This window comes from Lathamus discolor, chromosome 3 (genome assembly GCF_037157495.1).
Source record: "Lathamus discolor isolate bLatDis1 chromosome 3, bLatDis1.hap1, whole genome shotgun sequence".
Taxonomy (NCBI): Eukaryota; Metazoa; Chordata; class Aves; order Psittaciformes; family Psittacidae; genus Lathamus; species Lathamus discolor.
The window spans coordinates 130,537,045-130,557,570 of NC_088886.1; the positions used below are offsets into that span (position 1 = coordinate 130,537,045).

The following is a 20,526-nucleotide window of genomic DNA, read 5'->3' on the forward strand; positions in this document are numbered from 1 at the left end:
CCTGATCTGGTGGCAGAGGGCTGGCGAAATGAACTTGAAATGAACATCATGCCTCAACTCATTGTGCGTATAATACACTACTTAATCCCACATTTTTGAGCCGCTATGGAATTCAATTGATCAATCATGTCCCTCTGATAGTACTGTTTTAGGGGTTATTGCTGCTCTGCTCACTGACCTTTCTATTTATTTATTTATTTGTGTCAGCGTATGTGTGTGCGTAAGTGCGTATGTGTATTTGGGGAAACTCAGGACCAGCTGATAAGAAAAGACCTGTGTAGTCAGTGGAAATAAAAGGAAGGGATGAAGGGAGGAGAAGTGGAAGGCACAGGGTTAGATAAGAAATCAGAATGATCAAAGCAAGCAGATAGGGAATGATAGGGTGAGGTGGCAAAGTTGTAAGGAGAAAGGCAACGCTTTAGGTGGGAGCTCTGGATGGGTAGGGGGGGCTCCGCTATGGCCTGGGCTTTAAAATCTGCAAAAGAAGAGAAGCTTTTGAGAGAGGTCTATAGGCTGCCTCACAATGGACCTTGTCTGAACAGCTTGCAGCAGTATTGGACTTCATAACGATAGGGTACACAAATCCCAAACCTCACAGAGCAATAATATGAACTGTATATATGGATTTTACATAGGAAGCAGAAAAAGTTTCACACAGATGATCCTGAAAGACAGATTTATATGTCTTGTGTTGCTAACACTGAGACATTCACAGTCATGGATCATTATATTTTCTTCAAAACCAAAGGATTGTAAACCCCCTGTGTTTGTTTTCTGGTGTTGAAACCTATAGAGGATGCATTTTCATTCTTTCCCTGAAACTGCAAGGGACAGACACTTATATCTGGTTTTAGATAAAAATTGCAGTTCCTATCTCAGCATATGACTGTGAGCTGGACTGTCAGGAGAAGCCTCAAATATCATAATACACAAACTATGGGAGCTGACAACTGAGTGGATTTGAGCAAAGGTGGCAGTAAGGAGCAGAGAAGACTTTAGGGAAGAGATGGTGGTGTCCATCAGACAGCTGTGGATGAAAGTGAAGGGGGGCTCACACTGAAAATTTGGGTTGGGAAAGACTAGCAGATCCCATGAAGGATGCCACTTCATCAGTCACTTCGACTGATGAAGAACAGTGCTAGGAGTAAAAGCTTAAGGGATGGGGATTTGCCAAGAAAGCAGCTGTTGGAGGGTTGCTGTGGTAAAGCAAGGCTTCAGCTGCAGGATGAGTCTGGGGATGCCACCTAAGTAAGTGTGCTACTAGTGCTGTTCTGTACCATCACCATCTTTCCCAGTTCCCTTTTACTGCCAAGGGAACCTCTGTGGTACTGTGACACAGGGACACGTTTCTCTTAAATCAGAAGCATCTCAACAAACAGCTTGAGAGATGAACCATGGCCTCAGTCACTGCATCCCTTGCAAGAGCACACAGTTGCTATCAGCGTGATCAGGACTGGCCTTGTGCATGTGACAGGAAACATCTCTCCTCCCAAGGGGCTGCCAAAGGAGAGCACACAGCTCATGTTCAGTGTAAACCTTCGACACAAGACACAGAAATGCTCCACGGGTGTCACAGAAGTATCCTGACAGATAACAAGGAAATGCTGTGCCAGAGGACACAGGAACAACCTGAACTACATCTGAGACAGGGAATATGCCTGTTAAATAGCTGCAAAACAAAGCCTCCATCATGTACATGTAGCACAAAGCAGCATAATACAGTTACTTCCCTGGCTTCAGGTAACAGAGAGGACCCTTGCTCAGGGGGGGATGTGGCCATCTCAACAAATAATTCAGAAGTATTGATACAGGAAGGCCTTTGTGGCACAGAAACATGTAGGAAGATCATGGGCTGTGCAGCCGGCACACAAACATGGAGGTACAGTTCCCTTTTGGGGCAGGGGCTGTTACCACCCCCGTGACATCTCTGCCTGCTGCCTTGTAGGGCCCCAGTCTCAGCTGGGGCCTTGCAGCACTATCAGTAAAAATCACAGTCATAATAAAAGCAAATGTGACTGGCATGAGAGCTGCCAGCCAGGTGACACAGCAGAACACATCTAATTGTCAAAGCCTCCAAGGGAAATGCATCTGTCTAGCGCAGCGGTGCTGAGCTGGCTGCTGCAGTGCCATCCCTCTGTGCCAGGGAGACAGCCCTGTCCTCTCCTCCAGCCTGCCTTTGTCACTGTCCCTGCTGCGGTGCTTTACCTAGAGCAGCCCTGTCCAACTCTTTGGGCACTCACGGCTGTGTGTGCTGCCCTTTCCCAAGTCACCTTTTGTGTTAAGACTGCTCTTTTCCTTTCTCCAATTTCCCTTCCCTTTTTTTCCCCTCTGATGTTTTCTCATGTCCCCATGCAGCCCAGGCCTGTCAGGCAGCTTTCCTGGCCATCCCAGGGGGCCTTTCCCTGCACCGCCAGTTGTTGCAGTTTCAAACTCAATTGTTCTCCTCGGTACTGAGGCAAATGGAGTCATTAATTACCTTCTATCGGCTGGGCCGAGTTCAGAACGCGATCGATAGCCAGTGCTTGTTATTCACGGCAGCCAGCCCTATGCAGACCCTCACACTGCATTCGGCACGGGTCCGGCCAGGAGCCCAGTGCTATCAGATCCGGGCTTCAGACCCTGGCATCAAGCTCCTGCTGGGAATAGCAGACCTCCTGCATCCCTGCCTGAGCTGACCCCAACCAAGGGAGAGACCAAGGAGAAAGGCCTGGCTGAGGGAGCTGATCAGGCATTTTCAGAAGTGTCTGGTCCTGGTGTCCTGGTCTGCACAAGCTGATCCAGTCTGGTTGTCACAATGTTTCTAGAGACTTCCTTTGCATCCTCAATAATTATGAAAGGAATACTGTACTCCCCACACTAGGGACAAGGGCAAGCACTGGCAGCCCTGATCTGGAGATCTTTTCACCTGTGCAACTTTCTTGCCCTACTCAGTAGGGTTTGGAAGAGGAAGGCTGTAAAATTTGGTTTACGTTTCCTTCCAGAAGACATTTTGCAGCCCTTTGGGCAGCATGAAAGAAGGTGTCATCTCCAGATGGGTCAGTTCTGTAGTTCAGCATGTAGTAATGCTGCAAGAATTGGCAGGGCTTTGATTGTGGTAACTGAACGGAGAGGAGAAAGATGAACCTCGAATTCAGATGGAAAGGATCCCAAATGAATGCAGGATATTGATGACAGAGCATGGAAGGGGCTGGCGAGGTTCAGCAATGCATAGAGAAGGAGTGTTACCAGGGATCTATATTGTGGTACTGAGAGAAGATACACTGCAAGTTCAGGTTATTTACAGTATCCCAAAGACATAGCTACAGTGGGAGATGAATGCTGGAGTAATAGCACCTCAAGGAAGTATATCTGCCTTCGTGAACTCTACAGTTGTTCAGATTCCTGTGTCCGTTTGTCTCAAGGGAATCTTCAAGCCTGAACTTGAGTATGCTAGCTGATGGTATTGTGCTGGTCAGTGTGTCTCCGTAATTTAAGTGTGTCAGCAACACATGAACTGTGTGTACTTGTTACTTACACGCTCAGGCTCAGAGCAGAAAGGCTCAGAAACAAAGGGAATTTACGTTTTGAAATGAAGATATAGCTCCGATGAGGAATCGGTGAGCAAGGAAGGCTGCTCATGCAAGGAAGTGAGTGTGCCTGACCAAAGACTGTGATGTGTGCTGGAGACTGACAGCTGGGGTCTGCAGTGCTTTTAGCACAGGGGTTGTGTATGACAGAGCACCTCAGATGAAGCAGGAATGGGCAGTGCAGCTTTAAATGCAGGGCTTACATGAGCAAAATGGCAATGCTCAATGAGAATGTAAATGAAATGAATTGTGTGTGCAAATGTGTAATGAAGTGTGTACTCAGATCTGTCTTGGATTATCATGCGAGCATGCAAAGTGCATTTAAGGAAACGAGTGTGTGTATGCGTATGAAAATCATACGTATTTACTCCAGCATCTGAGTGTATGATTGCATATTCAGCCCAGAGCATCTGGGAAACTAAGTCTGAACAGATTTAGGTTTGTGTGTTAGGTTTTGCATGTCCAGCCTTACTGAATATATTAGTCAAGGCCTTTCCAGGTGTTAGGATGCAAGCAGCTGCCTCAGAGGTATGAGCAGCATGTACTATGTGCAGCATGTACTACATGCAGCATGTATGTGTGTGCAGATGTGGTGTGGATTTGGGTTGTCTAAGCTGGTGGCTTCTGTGCAAGCAGTCAGCACAGCTTTGTGACCTTTGGGTAAGCTGGAGGTGAGTGGACATACTCTGCTCTCAGCCAGGTTGTTGGAGATACACAATTTCCTTAGTTCAGAAGAGACACTGGGGATTTACACCATTGTAATGAGGGACAGAGTGTAGGTCCCATATCTCTTGCTAGCACTATTAGGCTTGACTGTTAGCCAGATAGAGATGCAGCTGCCTCCAGCACCCAATACACTTGCTTTGTTCATACTGGCAGGGTGGCAAGCAGCACTGTCATACAGCGGGCCAGATCCTCTAGTTAGTGTAAATCTGTAAGTGTCTTCCATTCAGTGATTATACTGATTTACACGTCATGAAAGTTATGAGAAGGGTTACCCTCATTTATGCTTTGTGGTGTCTGCAACACTGCCTTTAGCACAGAGCCCTCAGGGAGAGCTGCTGCAGGGAAGCGGGGCACCAGGGGCTGTGCTGTTCCCTCTGCCAGGGCAGAAGATGTTCTTAGCATCGCTGGCATGACTTAGCTCTCACCTCTCATCTTCCTAAGCCCATTTGTTGGGGAGCTACTTCTTGGCAGAATCCCCCTTGGTAAGCACATAAAAAAGAGTGGCTTTTGTTAGCTCCAAAGGACAGAAGCAATGCAAAAAATTACATCGCATGCAGCCCTAACTATGCTTGTTTAGAGAAACTGCTTGCATTTATGAAGTCTTTGGTGCGGAAAGCAGGGTTGCAAATGACTGCATCAGAGCGACAGTAAAGGCCATTAATTTCCTGTTATGTTTTCCTGTGTTGGGGGCTTTATTAATTTAATTTTACACTGTCGAACAACAGCGAGCGCTGACACCGCCACACTCGGAGGGTTTTTTTCCTCTCAAGCAGTGCTTTGGCTGACATGCAAATCAACACTGCTATGAGGGCCACTAGAGACAAGGGAGGGAGCACAGAGCTGGGCTGTCCTCATCCAGAACCATATCCTAGTTTCTGGGAGATCCTTGAGGTTCCAGTGGAGCACACTGGCACCTAAGAGGCCACCAGTGCTAGGGCTCAGCAGAACTGGATCAGGCCATGGACACCTCTAACGCACTGTCTAGAAAATATGAATTCCTACTGGGCTCCATTGGCTTGGTCCCCCACTAACATGCCTCTTAATACCTCCTTTCCTTACGTTTCCCTTGCTCTAGACTTCCCCTTCCTTTAATTCTGCCTTATTTTCCCCTCATACACTCTTTTACTTTAACCTCAGAAGTCAAAGAAGGCTGTGCCTGCCCCTCAGCCAGATGCTAGTGCATCATGTTACTGGAAGCTCTTCTGAGTCAGCACTAAACCAGTGCTCTAGCAGAGTGTTTTTAGAGCTGCCATTTTTGACGTGCCATAAAACAAAGGCTCCAATCATTCAGAGTCATTAAAATTCCCATGGCATTTTTTGCAAGAGTGCAGACATTAACCTGGCTGTCCTGAACAAAATCCAGCCTGAGTGATTACCCACAGCATATCTTAATTCTCCTGTGGTTTCATTTGGACATGGCACAGCAAAATTTCACAGTTGATGCTCTGTATTGTTCAACATCTGCCATGGTCCACCTGAGAGTCAGCCACATTTCAGTAGTAAATGAGATCTTAAGACTGGGAAGGTTAATAAACAATATATGGTACAGGATGGGTAATTGCAGAATGCTATGCCATGAAAGAGCTACCGGCTTGCAATATGCAGCAATCTGCTCAGACTGCCACCATGCTAACTCTTTTTTTTTTGCATTCACATTCCTATAATAATTGTAAATCATTAATAGCACATTTTGGCATCTTTCTGCATGAGCTCATGAAAAGGCCCTTATTGGTAAATGAAGGAACCTATACTGATATGATCTCTGTAACATGTATGTTGGAGATGTGTTCCAAATTGTAAGAGGTAGTCCCCAAACAGAAGGTGGCCCAGTCATGACTAGCAATCAGCTTCACAAACAAGAAGCTGTGCAGAGAAGGGCTGTAAGTGTCTTTGAGGATTCGCTAGGGGAGGTTTTGGTTTTTTGTTTTTTAATTTGCTTGAATTTGGTAAAGTTGTCCCAAACTCTAGTTCTGATCTGCTTGCAAAGTCAACTCTTCTGTTCAGGGCCTACCTCTTCCTATACTAGATGCCAAAACGTAAAGCAAAAAACAACAGTTCCTTTGGGAAACCAAGCATGGAAGTGTACCTGTCCTTTATAACAGCCTTTCCAAAACATCTAAGGGAGGACTAGAAGACACTCAAGACTTGATGGACATTTCATACACAATGATCACCTCTTTAAGGTTTGATCAGACACCTACAAACCTGTTGCGATGCAGATCCCCTAGCTGTAAAGCAGAATAACATCTCTGAGCTCCCAAAAAAGGCAGAGCCAGTGAGAGAAAGAAATCCTGACCTACTCCACATCTAACTGCAAATACTGATACCCATGGCCTAGCTCCTGTTCTGGCACCGTGCCCCTGTGTGTTTTCCCATAGCTGTTGAGCTGTGTGGGAAGAGGACTTTGTACCTTGAACCTGATGGGATATAAGCAGTAGGATGCTCGGATGGATGAAGAAAAAGCCAGGGAGAAATGTGGAACTAGGCATTATTTTTAGGGTACTTGACAAAACTCTGGCATTTTAAAAGACTTGAAATGGGCATGAATTGTATTTGACACCTATTCAAAGTGTTCCTTTATTGATGCATGGAAAAATCACCTTCAAAGAATTATGGATGGAGACAGAAGGCAGACGTATCTGCCGTGTCTTGGTAGATACATAGGTATCTGTAACTGCTTCTTTCAGGCCATCTACTGTAAACAGAGTTGTCCTCCATATGCAAGGTCTTAGAGCTTAGCCTAGCCTCTGCAGGCCAACACAAAATGCTGCTTGTTTCACATCCTGCTTTGCAGCTACAGAGGTAGCTGGAGGAAATCCAGGACATCTTAAAATGTTCACAAACTGCATTTTTCCTTAATGCAGGTTCTGGTGGCAAAATAAAGCAAAATTGTTGGGTTGGGTTTTTTTCTCTCTCTCCCTTTCACTTGGGTTGCCTCCGTGCCCCTCATCTATCCAGCCAGGATTCTCACATGCTAATCACTTGGTAAGATCTTGTTGCTTCCCCCCTGGGACCCAGAGAAACAAGGCTGGAGAATCTGATGCTGTCACTTAGGGAAGCAAAGAGCTCCTCCTTTCCTTCCAAGCAGCAGCAGCCCTCGTTCTGGGAGAAGGACGGGTTTCTCTGTGGCCCAGTCTGAGAGCAAGGTGCTTAGAGTTTTCCTTTAGCACAAGAAGACACCCCTCTATAGGAATGATTTACATCTATGAACAGCAAGCGATGCTTAACATTACATTGACATAGACATGGGAGTGCAGAGATAGCCAAATTAGGAGCTAATTGGTGCACTGGGGGTTGACTGTTGGGCCCCCTTGGCTGCTAGGATATGATTGTAAAGGGAGACAGAGAGAAGGAAAGGGAGGGAGCAGAAGCCATCCTCCACCAACGCCTCTCTAAAGGTTGGGATTCCTGAGGCCGCTGCTGTGTAGTGCTGTCAAGGTCAGCAGGTTCGGGTTCACTGAACGGTCAGGATGGTTTGAATTACTGGCACTGCCTGCCGATTCCTCCACTGATCATGATCCGTCTTCCAGCACTGGCTGCAGGATGCTGCTCCCAGCCATGTGCTGTGCATGGTGTGGGGCACGGGGAATGCAAGACAGGCGGATGCTCTTGTTAAGAGGATAAGTTTTTTGGAATGTTTAAGAAGCTGAGGCAGTGCTGGGGAAAGACTTGTACTCCATGTGCTGAGCATGTGGAGACCAGGTTTCTAGAAACAGCAGTTCTGATCTTGTTTTCTTCTGCTGAGAGAAATGCCCCCTGTAAGATTCTGCCCTTCATGAGAGCCAGGAGAATGGATTGAACAGGGCCTATTAAACCCTTACAGGGTGAAAAACCCGTTGGTGAACATTTCTGTCCAATTCAATATAGGTAGGGTGCTTTGTGAGCAAAGATGAACATGCAAGTCTTTATGTAAACCACACTGCTAGGACATTTTCTCCCTGAAAACACATAGCTGTGTGACCCAGATGAAGAACAGGAGTAGACAGGTATGTTCCTACAAGGCTGTCTGCAGAGAGGACCAGAAGGTGCTCAGAAAGCTGCTGTCCAGTGTGCACCCCAGCAGGCAGGCTTGGAGCCACTCACAGGGACCTCAGCAGAGGAGGTGGGGAGAAGCCAATCCTGCAGGGGTGTGAATATACACAGGCAGGGTTGCTAGTGACACACATGTGTGCCTGGGCTGACATCAGCATGCAGCTGAGTGCCTCTGTGTGTGTACTGCACACGTGCTGTCCAAGCACCCATAGCAGCAGTGACAGCAGAAGCATGTGAGAAAGAACATGGCAAGAGAGTGCAACAAAAGGGAATCAGAACAGGACTGGCAGCTGTGTAGAAGTAGCATCCAGTCTTTGACAAGAACATCTCCACAGGCATCACTGACTGGTTTTCAGTGGTGTTGCACTACAGAGAAATCTGACCCTCTCAGTCTGTAGAGATAGAAGGCTTACTTTTGCTTCTTATTCTGAGGTTTGTTGTGTACCTCTGAGTCAGTTAGCTCCTGGGTGCAGCCAGCTACATCTGCCTATAGCTATATATACGCAGCGTTTGTACTCACACTTCTGCATCTGCCTACCATGCATATTTCTATTTCATACTCAGAGTAATGCTGAGAATTGATCTGTAAGGGGCTGCCCATACCTGACACTCTTGTGCATCACTCTGAGAGCTCACCACTCACCAAGACATGGAAGAGACCAGGGTTAATGTCATGCTGTCTCCTCTATAAAAGGGAAGCTCCCATCTCTCTTCTAAGCTCAACACAGGTATTCTAAGCAGGTTCTCTGTGTGGCCTGGTCCCTGTGCATTAGGAAGTACATTGTGCCTACCATCACCTCTGCTCTTCACTCCTCTGGCACTTCCCTCTCCCACTGTAGAGCAATGGGCTCTGGCAAGAAGGGTCAGGGACAGTACTGGTGCTGGTTTACATTAATGAGATACACACAGTGTAATCCAGCAATGGAGTCAGCTCTACAAAAGGAGGTAATAGCAGGCTGCCATGAGCAGAGCAGCTCAGGTAATTGGTTTATCTATCTAGAAGCAGTAGTAGCAATCTCTGCACAGACAGAGTAGCAGTAAAGTCTCTTCCTTAAGGCTATTTCCTTTGTCTTTTCAATTGCTTGCACATCCATGAGAGAGAGAGAGAGGAAGAGAGAGAGAGCTAGAGAGAGAGAGGGAGAAATGTTAATTTGTGAATTAATGGCTTTTCTCAGCGGAATTGTAAATTCAAATGTCACCTCACAGGGTGACACTACGCTGGGCTGCTGAAGAAGCAATGATAAGATCCCCCCCCATCCCCATGTCGACATATACCCATGCCCCTCCCCTCCATGAAAGATAGCTATGGAGTGGAACATGCTACTTTTAATTTGCAATAACACCACAGCAGAGGGACGCAAGAATGACTGCTTTCCAACCCTCCCTTCCACAGCAAGCCGGGCCACATCTTTCCGTTTCCACCTCTACCACCTTCCACCCCCTCTTCGACCCCTCCCATTTTAAACTGAGTCCAGGACAACACATTATCTCAAGTCCCCCCACCCCAAACTAATCAAAGGATGAGCTAAGGGAGGGCTCTTTAGAACGGATGCCTCTGCAACCCTCTCCTCTCCTGCAATAATCAGGTGAATTAATGACCCTGAAGTTAAAGTGAGCGCTGATACTCAGGCGTTGTGCAGCGTAGGGGAGAAAGCCTTCATTGTTTTCGAGCAGGAGGCGGGCAGCAGCGAGGGAGATTCATGGATGGAGATTGAATATGCAATTTTCTTTCACCTTGCCAAGAGCTGCCCCTGGGCTGTGCCTGGCCTAAATTTTTTTTTCCTCTTGCCATCTCTGCCTTATCCGGCCCTCCCACCTCCCTTCCATTCTTTCCAGAAAATTACCTTCAAAATTGATTTCCACTTTTACAAACAAATATAATGGGAACATGAGGGGGAAAAAAAAAATCTTGGGCTGTGATGAATTAGTGCTGTCAGGTGCTTCCAAGTCTCCTTTGTTTTTGTTTTACTGCCCGTTAGGTTCTTTGTTTTTCCAGCAACTGGGAATAGTGCCCCTGCCCACGCAGTCCCTATGGTGCATGGCTACCGTCACAGGATATGTCCATCACTTGATGTCATCACTGTGTTATCCCTGCTCTCCATCACTGTGATGTGAACAGCCACTGCTAACAGACTGCCGCAGCTCTTCACACCAGGATGCAGGGGTTGGACTAGATGATCTCCAGAGGTCCCTTCCAATCCTAGCAGTACTGTGATTCTGTGATGCAGCTGATCTCCTTGTGGAGACATTGCATGTCCCACACTGCCGGTGACCTGGCTCCTACAGCCATGGTACAGGCCATTGATTTGCCTCCAGTCTTCTTCACCCTGCTCCTCCTATTCTCCTGTGCCTCATTCAGCTGAGTCTCAGTGGAGGTTTCACAGCCTTCCCTGTTCTGATAGATCAGCCTGGGTCATCGGCATGTCACCTTGATCCCTGTTGTGCCTCAGTGCCATGTCACCTGAATTTCATATCAGTATTGCATTTATGTCTCATTGCCACGTCATTTGACCCCAAAATGGTGTCATCCCTGTCTTCCTCTGTCATGGCACCCTGATGCACTGTAATACCAGCCACCAACAACCTTCTAAAATACCATTTACCTGCACACTGCCAGCTATTCCTGATCCCTTTAGCAGTTTATTCTGTCATCCACTGTGCATTAACCTGGGATCCTCAAGGGCCCAGGCACCATGCTCCCTCCTACTCCCATGCTCTTTACAACCATGCAAAAATGCAAGTCACCTCCCTGAATGTGGGCAAGACCCAGTGTACAACTCATCTAGAGTGAGCAAGAGGATGCAGAGAGAGACAGGCACCAGCCAAGCTCTGGAGCAGGCTCTGCTCAGGTGGAGAGCAGAATAGGCAGAGGCGCCGGGAGGAATTGTGGCTGCCTGACTCCTGCTGACACACTAGCTGCAACACCCCCTCTCAGAAATGAGTCAAAGTGGAAGATCTAACCACAAATTAAATATCTATAAATAAACAGTCAGGCAAGCACACATTCGTGGTGCTCACACAAATAAACTTAAAGGAAAGCTCTGTGCATAGGTAAGATTCATGCGGTCTAGCCAATAACATTTAAAGACACAAGAATGTGGACTGGGACACAAAGAGTACTAATGCAAGTGCATGTCAATTACATGTAATTTCTGAATAAACAAATAACTTACAAAAATATACAGACACTAACTAAACAAAAACCTGGAACTCCAAGTCAATTCCTTAAATGCACAGATACAAAATCAAATTATGTGAACAAATACACACTATTTACATAAATAAACAACCTTCTCACAAGCACGAACAACCAAGATATGTATATACACAACAAACACACAAATATATAACCCCAATGCAAATACACATCTGTACAAACTATATACAGAAGTGCACAGCACTAACAGGCTACATATTCATATCCAGCAACCACAAAGATACAGTGATACTCCAAGTATGTAACAACACATACACACAGAATATACATACAAATATACAACATTCATATATATACTCCAAATGTGAATACAAATACCTGGCATTCATCAGAATACATAGCACTAATACTGAGCCATACATGCCCAGACATCCATATGATCCACAGAATGTATTCTTCTACTAGGCAATATTATACACAGCTTAACATACACATTTTCCAGGTCTCCATAGGCATGCACAAAAATACGGGTCCAACCTGCCACTCACTCCAGTATATAAGCACAGATAAGGGATCCTAACACAGAAATACAAAAACAAACAGGCGTGCATTTCTAGAGACACTAACACACAAGCAGAGATGCACACAAATGCAGCTGAAGCCAGACCAGCTTGTCTTCAGTTAGTACCAAACCCTGCCAAACTAAGCAGCACTGTAAGCTTCAGAAGCAGAGTATTCTGTCCAAACTGCTTTCTGTGATGTAAGCTGTTAACTCTCCCTTACCTGAAGTGCTCCTGAGCAATGCGTACCCCCAAATTCCCAGGATGTGTGCAGACACACATGCATACGGTTTCTCTTGCTTACAGATTGACCGCCAGACTTGTGGTGCAGCAGCCCACATTTCTGATAGTGCTGTGCTGCTTATTCATTGTCCTCTCTTTATCCAGTTTCCCCCTCCTCTCTTTTCTGACACATACTCTCCCTTTTCTTACCATCCTCCTGCAGTTTATTTCAAGAGGTGCAGGATGAGCAGGTACCTTTCTTATGTCCTTCTAGGAGTCTCACCAGCCAAAGACCCTCCAGAGGGAGAAGCGAGTGGCTGCTGAGAATAAACTCCCTCTTCAATTTGCATTTTCATCTAGAATTGAAGGAGTGTTACCCGTATTTGTGTGTATAGTCACAGTGAGACTGGATGTCCCCTGTGACCACTGCTTTGCAGTGATACACCATCGCTGTGTGCAGGAAACTCAGCTAAACTGCATGCAACAACACAGTCCCAGGGAAAGTAGGAGGAAGACACTGTGGGAGCGTGAAGCCCTCCAGAAACTGCTCACTCCATGTGCACAGCCATAAGCTGCTGGGTACACACCCTACAACCATGCGTGTGATGGTTGGAACATGGGGTTAGCACCTGGGGCAATGTAACTGCATGTGTCTCCAGTGTCATTAAGACTATGGCTGACCTGCAATAAAGCAATCATATAGAATAACGCAAACAGATCAGCTGTGGTGACAAGAAATCACAGCATGGAACAACACAGCCACAGCACAGACAGCAGTGCTGTTGTGTTACCTGCGGGGGTCCAAACACATTCTGTTGTCTTAACAATGCAACAGTTTTGGGAGAACAAATATAAATCTAATATGCCCAGAGATGAACGTACATCAGGTGCCATGATACAGTCAAGTGAAACAACTCACTCATACTCTTTGCGAATGTACACAGACAGCATGAGAAAATAAGTGTATTTCCCTATAGGGCAGTTAAGGGCTAGACCTCTCTGCCCTAGTACAACCACAAAGCATCATCATACTGCAGATGACAGCATAAGCATGCTGTATGTCCTGAAACAACCCCAGTATGCTGTGGAACAGTATGGTCGTACTTTGTGAAAACACACAGTTCTCAACACAGTGCTGCCGTGACATAGCTGTATTGACTTCACTCGTGGCCAGGTGACAGTCTGTTGTCTGTCAATACGTTATGTCAAGCTGCAGTAACAACTATATGAATTGCAATCACAACACAGTACAGCCTGCACCAGTGTACCAACAATTACCACATCAAAACAACATTACTGTATGCAGTGATGCAGATATACCACCAGAAACAATTCACAACCACCTGTGAAGAGTGAAACGGCCTTGAGTGTAATGGGGCAGCATAGCAAGCACTGGCACAGTTAATCTCATCATTAGTATCACAAACCCACAACCTGTAGGGATGCAGTTACAACATGATAACCACAGCCATGCTGCCTGCAGACGTATACTGATGCCACTGACAATGACACAAAGTCACCTGAAATGTCACAACTACTTCTCCGAAATTGTATTATCATTGCCGCTCTGAACAGCACAAATAGGATCATACTTGCAGTGGCACACTAAGCTGCTGTGTATCTGCTCCCAACCTCAGACCTTCTTAAACACATTACACATCTTTCTGCACTACTTTCCACTTAAACAACTGAATTTCTTCAAGACAATCTATGTCCTGGGGCAGTATTTAGAAAAACATGACTTTTGGTACTGGGACTGCTGTCGATCTCCCTGCCTTACGCTCCACCTGAAGGAGACATTTCTGCTTTCCTGGTAGGAAAATGAGATCACAGCCAGGCAGGAGAATTCCCAAGCTGAACACTGCCAAACCCCTGCCCTGCAGTCAGAGCCCTGCCATGTGGGGTGAGGGAAGAGAAAGCCACCTGAGCACTGCTGAGAAGAAGCAGTGCTCAGGTAAAAGCACCTGAGAAAGCGCTGCTGAGAAGTGAATGCTTCTCAGCAGAAGCAGTGCTTCTCAGCAGAGGTGTTGTGGTAATGGCAGAAAATTACATGAGTAGTGCCGATGAGAAGGGCAGTTATGCTGACTGTCCTGCAGCTACATGACTAACAGTGTAAGTGCTCCCATTGCTAGTAGGCAGCACCCTATTCTGCATAGGTCAACCCCTTTTTGAAGTGTACAGTGAACTACTTGCACTGATACAGCTAACACTCTTTGGAAAACATCGCTGTCACAGACCTGACAAAGTGTTTGTGACCCTTTACTGTCCTCCTGCACTGACACAGTCCTGCATTGCTTACTTCAGTGTAAATCAGCCTGATCATCAGATCCCCAGGTGAAGAAAGGAAAGAAAGGAAAGGAGGAGCTTTTGCTTTCTCAGGTTTGCTCCCCCATCTCCACTGGGGATTCCTTTACTGCAAACAGCCTGAGTATTATTGCCATTTACAGTAGCAATCACTCCATCCCCTCCTCTCCCACAAACCTACTGCTTATATTAGCACTGATCATACTAACAAGCCTATGAGTTTTATTACTACTGATACTAATAATACTGGACACATTATGCCTGCTCCCACCAATAACAGGCTGCAGATATGATCCCCGCTAATGCCAATAATACTGGGGGATATTATCTCTGCCATTTTCAGCACTGCAGATATTATTGCCAGTAATGCTGTCAAATACTTCAGATACTGTCAGGGACCAAGATTAATGATGCTGAGAATGTTACAAGACCAGCCTCACTGGAAGACGAATCCCAAATGAGAATTTGGGTCTACAGAGGAAGTCTGTAGACTGGTATGGAGAGAAAGAGCTATCTCTAATCTCTAGTAAGAGTGTTTTGTACAGATCCCAAGTTTCACCCAGCTGGAGATCCTGTGGCGTGCAAGGACAGTTTGAAATACTGTTTTCATATTTTCTAGTTATCTGTCCATCTATCCATTCTTCTCTTTCTCTTCAGCTCTCCCTTTTTCTCCTTACACAGTACTCAAGACTACAGTATGGACGATATTTATTTTTTGTTAGTGCTTCCAAGCTATCCCTGTTCTCATCCTTTTAGCTATCAACTAAAGTATATGGGGTTATGCAACAACAGAAATATTTGCATATTATTTTTCTCCTTTATCCTTCTGGACTTCTTACTGCTGCTCCTTAGTCTGACAATGACCCTGCTGAGCTTGGCTTGCTATCACAGCATATTACAACATTAGGATTGTGAAGAGCCAGGAATTCCTGTTTCCAGCTGCAGTTTGATACTGCAAGACCCTCAGTGGTCTTGGGAAAGTCCTTACATACTGCAGAGCCACTTCTGCCTCTAGAAGATGGTGTGTGTAAATGGTGGGGAAGGTCAGAGGGAAATAACAGCAGCATTGACAGTGCCCATAGACTGCATGAAGTGGCACACACCGTGCTAGACAAGTGGTGGTGAACTTTTTTTAGCCAAATTATTTTTATAATCATAGGAGACCAAGTCTCTGCTTTGTCTGATCTGACGTGGAAGTCAGAGGGTTTAAAACCACTCATCAAAAATGGAAACAAAAGGAATACATAGGCTTAACAGGGCAAATCCTGACCATCCTTCCCAGGCACTCACCTGAGGAAGACACACTGAGTTCTGGGGAAAGACTTGTGATCTGACAGTTCCCTGTCATGACTAGTAGATACTCAGAGCTACCTCCCTGCTAGCTCTCTCACTGCCGTAGTCTTCTCAGGTTACTCTTGCAGTTGTAACCAGCAGATTTAGTAGGTTGGGATTTTCCCTCTTCCCTCTAACTCCCTGTGAGGGACACACCTGGCTGTCAGCGTCCATCGCTGAGCCCACCTCATGCATCTGTCTGGCTCCTTCTGTCCAACTCGGGAGTTCTGCTACATCATCTTGACACATAATTATCTCTCCTCTTCTTAATCGTCTGAGCTACTGTCTAATGTAGGCACCAGCTGCAGCAAGGAGGACCTGGGGGAGGGGGTGTGCTCAGATAGAGGCTCCTCTGTCTTTCTCCCACCCTGTTTGCCCCAGCCGTCACAGAGGTTGCTAACAAGGTTTTCAGAACCAGGGATTCAGGAGCAGCTTGGTACTTCCCCCTTTCTGCTGAACTGCATTCCTCACAGAGGAATCCTTGCAGCACAACTGGTCCAACAGAGCGGAAAGAAGAGACAGCAGTGCTGGTTCTTCTGCCTTCTTTAGGGAAGAGCCGTCCCCAAAATGCTGGGGAAGCAGATGTGCGTTGGGAGCTCATAAGGGCTTTTCAACATGAGAATAAACCCTGCAGTTAAGAAACTGGAACAGAACAGTGCTCAGAAGCTCTGGGAAATACTGAGGAGGTGTATGCATCCAGCAAGAGCATGAAAGAAATACCTACACTGGATTTCTTGCCAGGCTTTGCTAATCCCCATCTCATCGAGGAGCAAGAAGAGTCCTCATTGCTATAAGGGAGATTCCTAGGAGTGTGTGTAGTTCACTGGCTGTGCAAATGTCCCCATGGACCCTTCTAGCCTTAGGACCCAACCCTGCAAAGTGATGATGTCTTTCAGCATTTCTTAAGGCCAGTGTGAGCCCAGATAACTCAACCCTTGGCTAGGGGTGTTCAGCAGCTGGCAGGGGGTCCCATGTGAGGTTCATCTGGGACAGGAGTGCGACATCTCCTTGCAGGAGGTATCTGGGATGGCAAGAGGGAGGCTGTTCTCTAAGATAGTTGCAGCTGTGTCATGTAACTGCTGCCTAAAACTCTGGAGAACTAAGGGCAGGCAACATCTCCAGGATTGTCTGATACTGTTTTGATTCCTAGTAGGATATATGGGCTCTTGGCCAACAGCAGAGAGTTGCAGAGTATTGCTTGCCCTTCATAAATCAAATCTGGGATGAATTAAGGACAGGCAACAGCAGAGAGTTGTTCCTACTGTCAGTATATCATTGTTAAGTGTCACAGTCTTAGATGGCTGCTCTGTTGTTTCTGTGTTTAATTGTACTGCTCCAGAAAAGCTCAGGTTCTGAGGCTTAAAGTGACTGTGTGGATGCATCTAAAGTGGCATGATCTTTCCAGGTATTTGGAAAGAATGGACACCAAAGCTAACTGAACTGCTTCATTTCAAAATGAGATATGGAGGCCCCATGTTGAGAGCTGGTGATCACCACTGTGGACTGTGTGAGAACTGGGGCTTAATAAAACCCCAAATAACTGCCAAGAGATTTGCACAAACGTTAAAGAAACTTGTCACTGAGTTTGAAATGGCACTATTTGCTGTATATGTAATGATGGGAAATGCTGGAGGGGTTTGCAATGTTTGCACTCTCTTATTCCTGACATTTTTTGACTTTGATGCATTGACTGAGCCCTTCCATTGCTACACTTTTCTCTTAGCTGGGCCCTACTGCCATCTAGCTGGGAAATGGATCTTCCTCTGGGGCCTGATCCAATTTCCAATGACATCAGCAAAAATCTTCCCATTTGTTTTAACAGGAGCTGGATTGGGTCCTTGCCTCTAGTTTCACCTTGTGTTAGGGAGAAAGGGGTCATGATGGCTGCCTTTTTTTTTTTTTCCTTAGGATTACTGTGCTTATTTGGATCGAAAACTTGCAGATGTAAACCTCACCAGAACCAATGTTGAGAAAATCACTAGCAAACTCCCAAAATACAGCATCTCTCTCAGGAGAACTTTCTCTTCTCACCACATATCACACAGAGAACCCTCATGTTCTCTTGTACCACGCAGTCTGGGGCTTACAGCACACATAGCACACTGAGCCACCAGTGCTGCCAAGAGGTTGTCCCCATGCAACAGGCAACAGTGGAAAACAACATACTGAAGGCAGGGCTGCACTGAACAAGCTGGTCAGGCACTACTCTTAGAAAAGGTCACCTCCTGGCCCTGAATTTTTGAATGCATCAAATTAAAAGAACAAGATTTAAGGAAAAAAGTTTACAAAGCCGCCTTAAGAGCACCAAGACCTCACCCACACATCCTGACTTAGTCTATCTACACCTGAGGCTCCAACTTTTGGCTCATTTCACTTTGCTCTGAGTCCTTCCCAGCAGGTAGGAAGGAAAAGGAGATGGCTTAATCCTAATTCCTTAGAGCCCTGTTGAAATTCTTAGGTAACATCCTTAGGGCCACAGTACTCCAAAGACTTCCTGTTCTGCTTTCAGACTGTTGCAAGCATGGCATTACTGCTGTGGTAGATGCTACCCATTGAAAACTGTGCCCTTATAATCACCAGCTAACGTAGCTCATGGCGCTTCACAGGGCAGGAGCTTGTTTGCAAAGGGAATGAAAGATAATTCCCACATTGCTGGTGCTTCTCCAAGACAGCATTTTGTTTGAAACGGGTGAGTCGGGGAAACCATGTTTACCCGCAGTTCAAAGTCTGGGCACCTGCTGGCACCTGGGGAGTTCAGTTCCAGCCGTTTCCAGCAGTGAATGAACTTGGGATCAGCTCCAGCAATGGAGACGGCTCTCTGCCTGTTGAGCAGATGTCTGGAGACGCAGCCTGTCATGAAAGGACCTCAGAAGAAGAGAATTCCAAGCCAGCAGGGCAGTGGCGGGGAACTGGTCTCTGTTGCTAAAACTGATCTAGCCCCTGGAGCAGCTGCAAACCTTGGCCTGAAATTGGAGCCTGTACATGGGGACAAAGAATATAAAAGGGAGGATGAGCTTCTCCCCTCCCCCTACCTTCATCACGTTTCCTCTTCTCGCCATTCGACCGAGGAATCCCCAGGATCCCGTTAATGGAGTAAGAGCCCACTGGATCATTGGAGGCACTGGAGACGGGAGGGGATGCTGTGCTGGGCACTGGACAAAAGGAAAGGGAAAAAGGGCCATGAGGAGAGCAGCACAGCACTCAGGGATCCCGCAGCTGAAAGCTACACATGCCACCAGTCTCATAGGAAAGCCTGGGCACTAAGTAGACTTCCAGTCCCTCACACTGAAAGACTCATACTCGTCCTACTGCTAACATTGCTGCATCCCAGCTTTGCCATTCCTATACCATAGTTCAACAGCCTTCCAGTACAGGGCCATTAATAACAAGCAAGTGTATTCCATCAAGAAGCTAACTAAACCTTGTTGTTACATCCCAGTTCAGAGCAGGCTTCCCATTGCGTGCCATAGTAACGGAGTGCAATGGTGCATAGCCCACATTCTCCAGTGGCTTCCTAGTACATCCATATTTTGCCAGATCATTTCCTCTCAGCGTTTTTCCACCAGGAGTTGCACATGTTCTGTCTTAGCCAGACCAGCCTCTCATGTGTCCATCCAAAACACTCATTGAGAAATTACCTTCTTAGCATAGGGTTAGAAGCACTTCAGTATTGGCCCAATAAATTCAGTTCCCTACTGGACCAAATGGTGAGCTGGGGATACAGATTCCAACCCAGATTAATAAAAATCTAGTGTCTCCTTCTTGTACTAACCAGTGTCAACAGACAGACTCCTCCTGCCACTCAGGGCTGTCCAAGACTGCTCATGAGTTTCCAATATCTCAGAAATGACAAGTCATACAGGTTAGAAATTATCACTTCATGATAATCAGGGCTTTTGAGTATAGAACAAGTAGAGCTATGCACCCAGTAGGTATGCCCATTATGTCCCAGCATGTCCCAGTAATGGGGAGAATATCCCAAGTTTCTTGCATGCCACTACCCATCGCTGAACTCATAAAGCACTGTCCTGAAGCAATCAATACCTCCAATGCAAGCCTTCCAGGATGGAGCAAAACCTGTCAACAGTATGCCATATAGACCCACACTTCCCAGTACATCCCAGAGCAATGAGACACTCCAGTAGCAGCACTTGCAATCACTATCCCAGCTCAGCCATTGCTTTCCCTAGACATCCACTACTTTTCCAAGAAGGAATAATATCTGCCAGCTCCATCTGTTGTAGTTAGTGATTCCCAGTCCAATGCGCAAGTCTGGATTAAAAGGGCATCCAGAAATGCTCTTCCATACTGGCCCATTAATTCCACTGTGCTCCAGAACACAATTCATGTACAGAATTGTATCTGCCAGCTCTGTCCCATGTAGACCATCACTTTCCAGTAAATCTTTGTATTCTCCAGTAAATCCTTGTATAGCAGCTAATTCTCGGTAACCAACAGTATTTCAGAAAGTGTCTTAGGCCACCGTATATCGCAGCATCCCAAAATATTGTATGTTTTTTCCTGCTCTGAATTATTACTGTATAAAGCTACAACAGCATATGCACCATACAGCCCACAGAGTGAAAAGTACCTGATCGCACATCTAGCACAGTATCTTTAAACACAA

General features: G+C 46.2%; 1 protein-coding gene across 1 annotated transcript in view; it reads right to left on the minus strand.

Annotated features, from left to right (window-relative positions):
• The window catches only part of PAX2 (paired box 2), a 100,193-nt gene that overhangs the window by 32,291 nt on the left and 47,376 nt on the right, over positions 1-20,526 (minus strand). Inside the window, 1 exon segment of the mRNA XM_065671775.1 lies at positions 18,932-19,051. Coding sequence (XP_065527847.1) covers positions 18,932-19,051 — 120 coding nt within the window.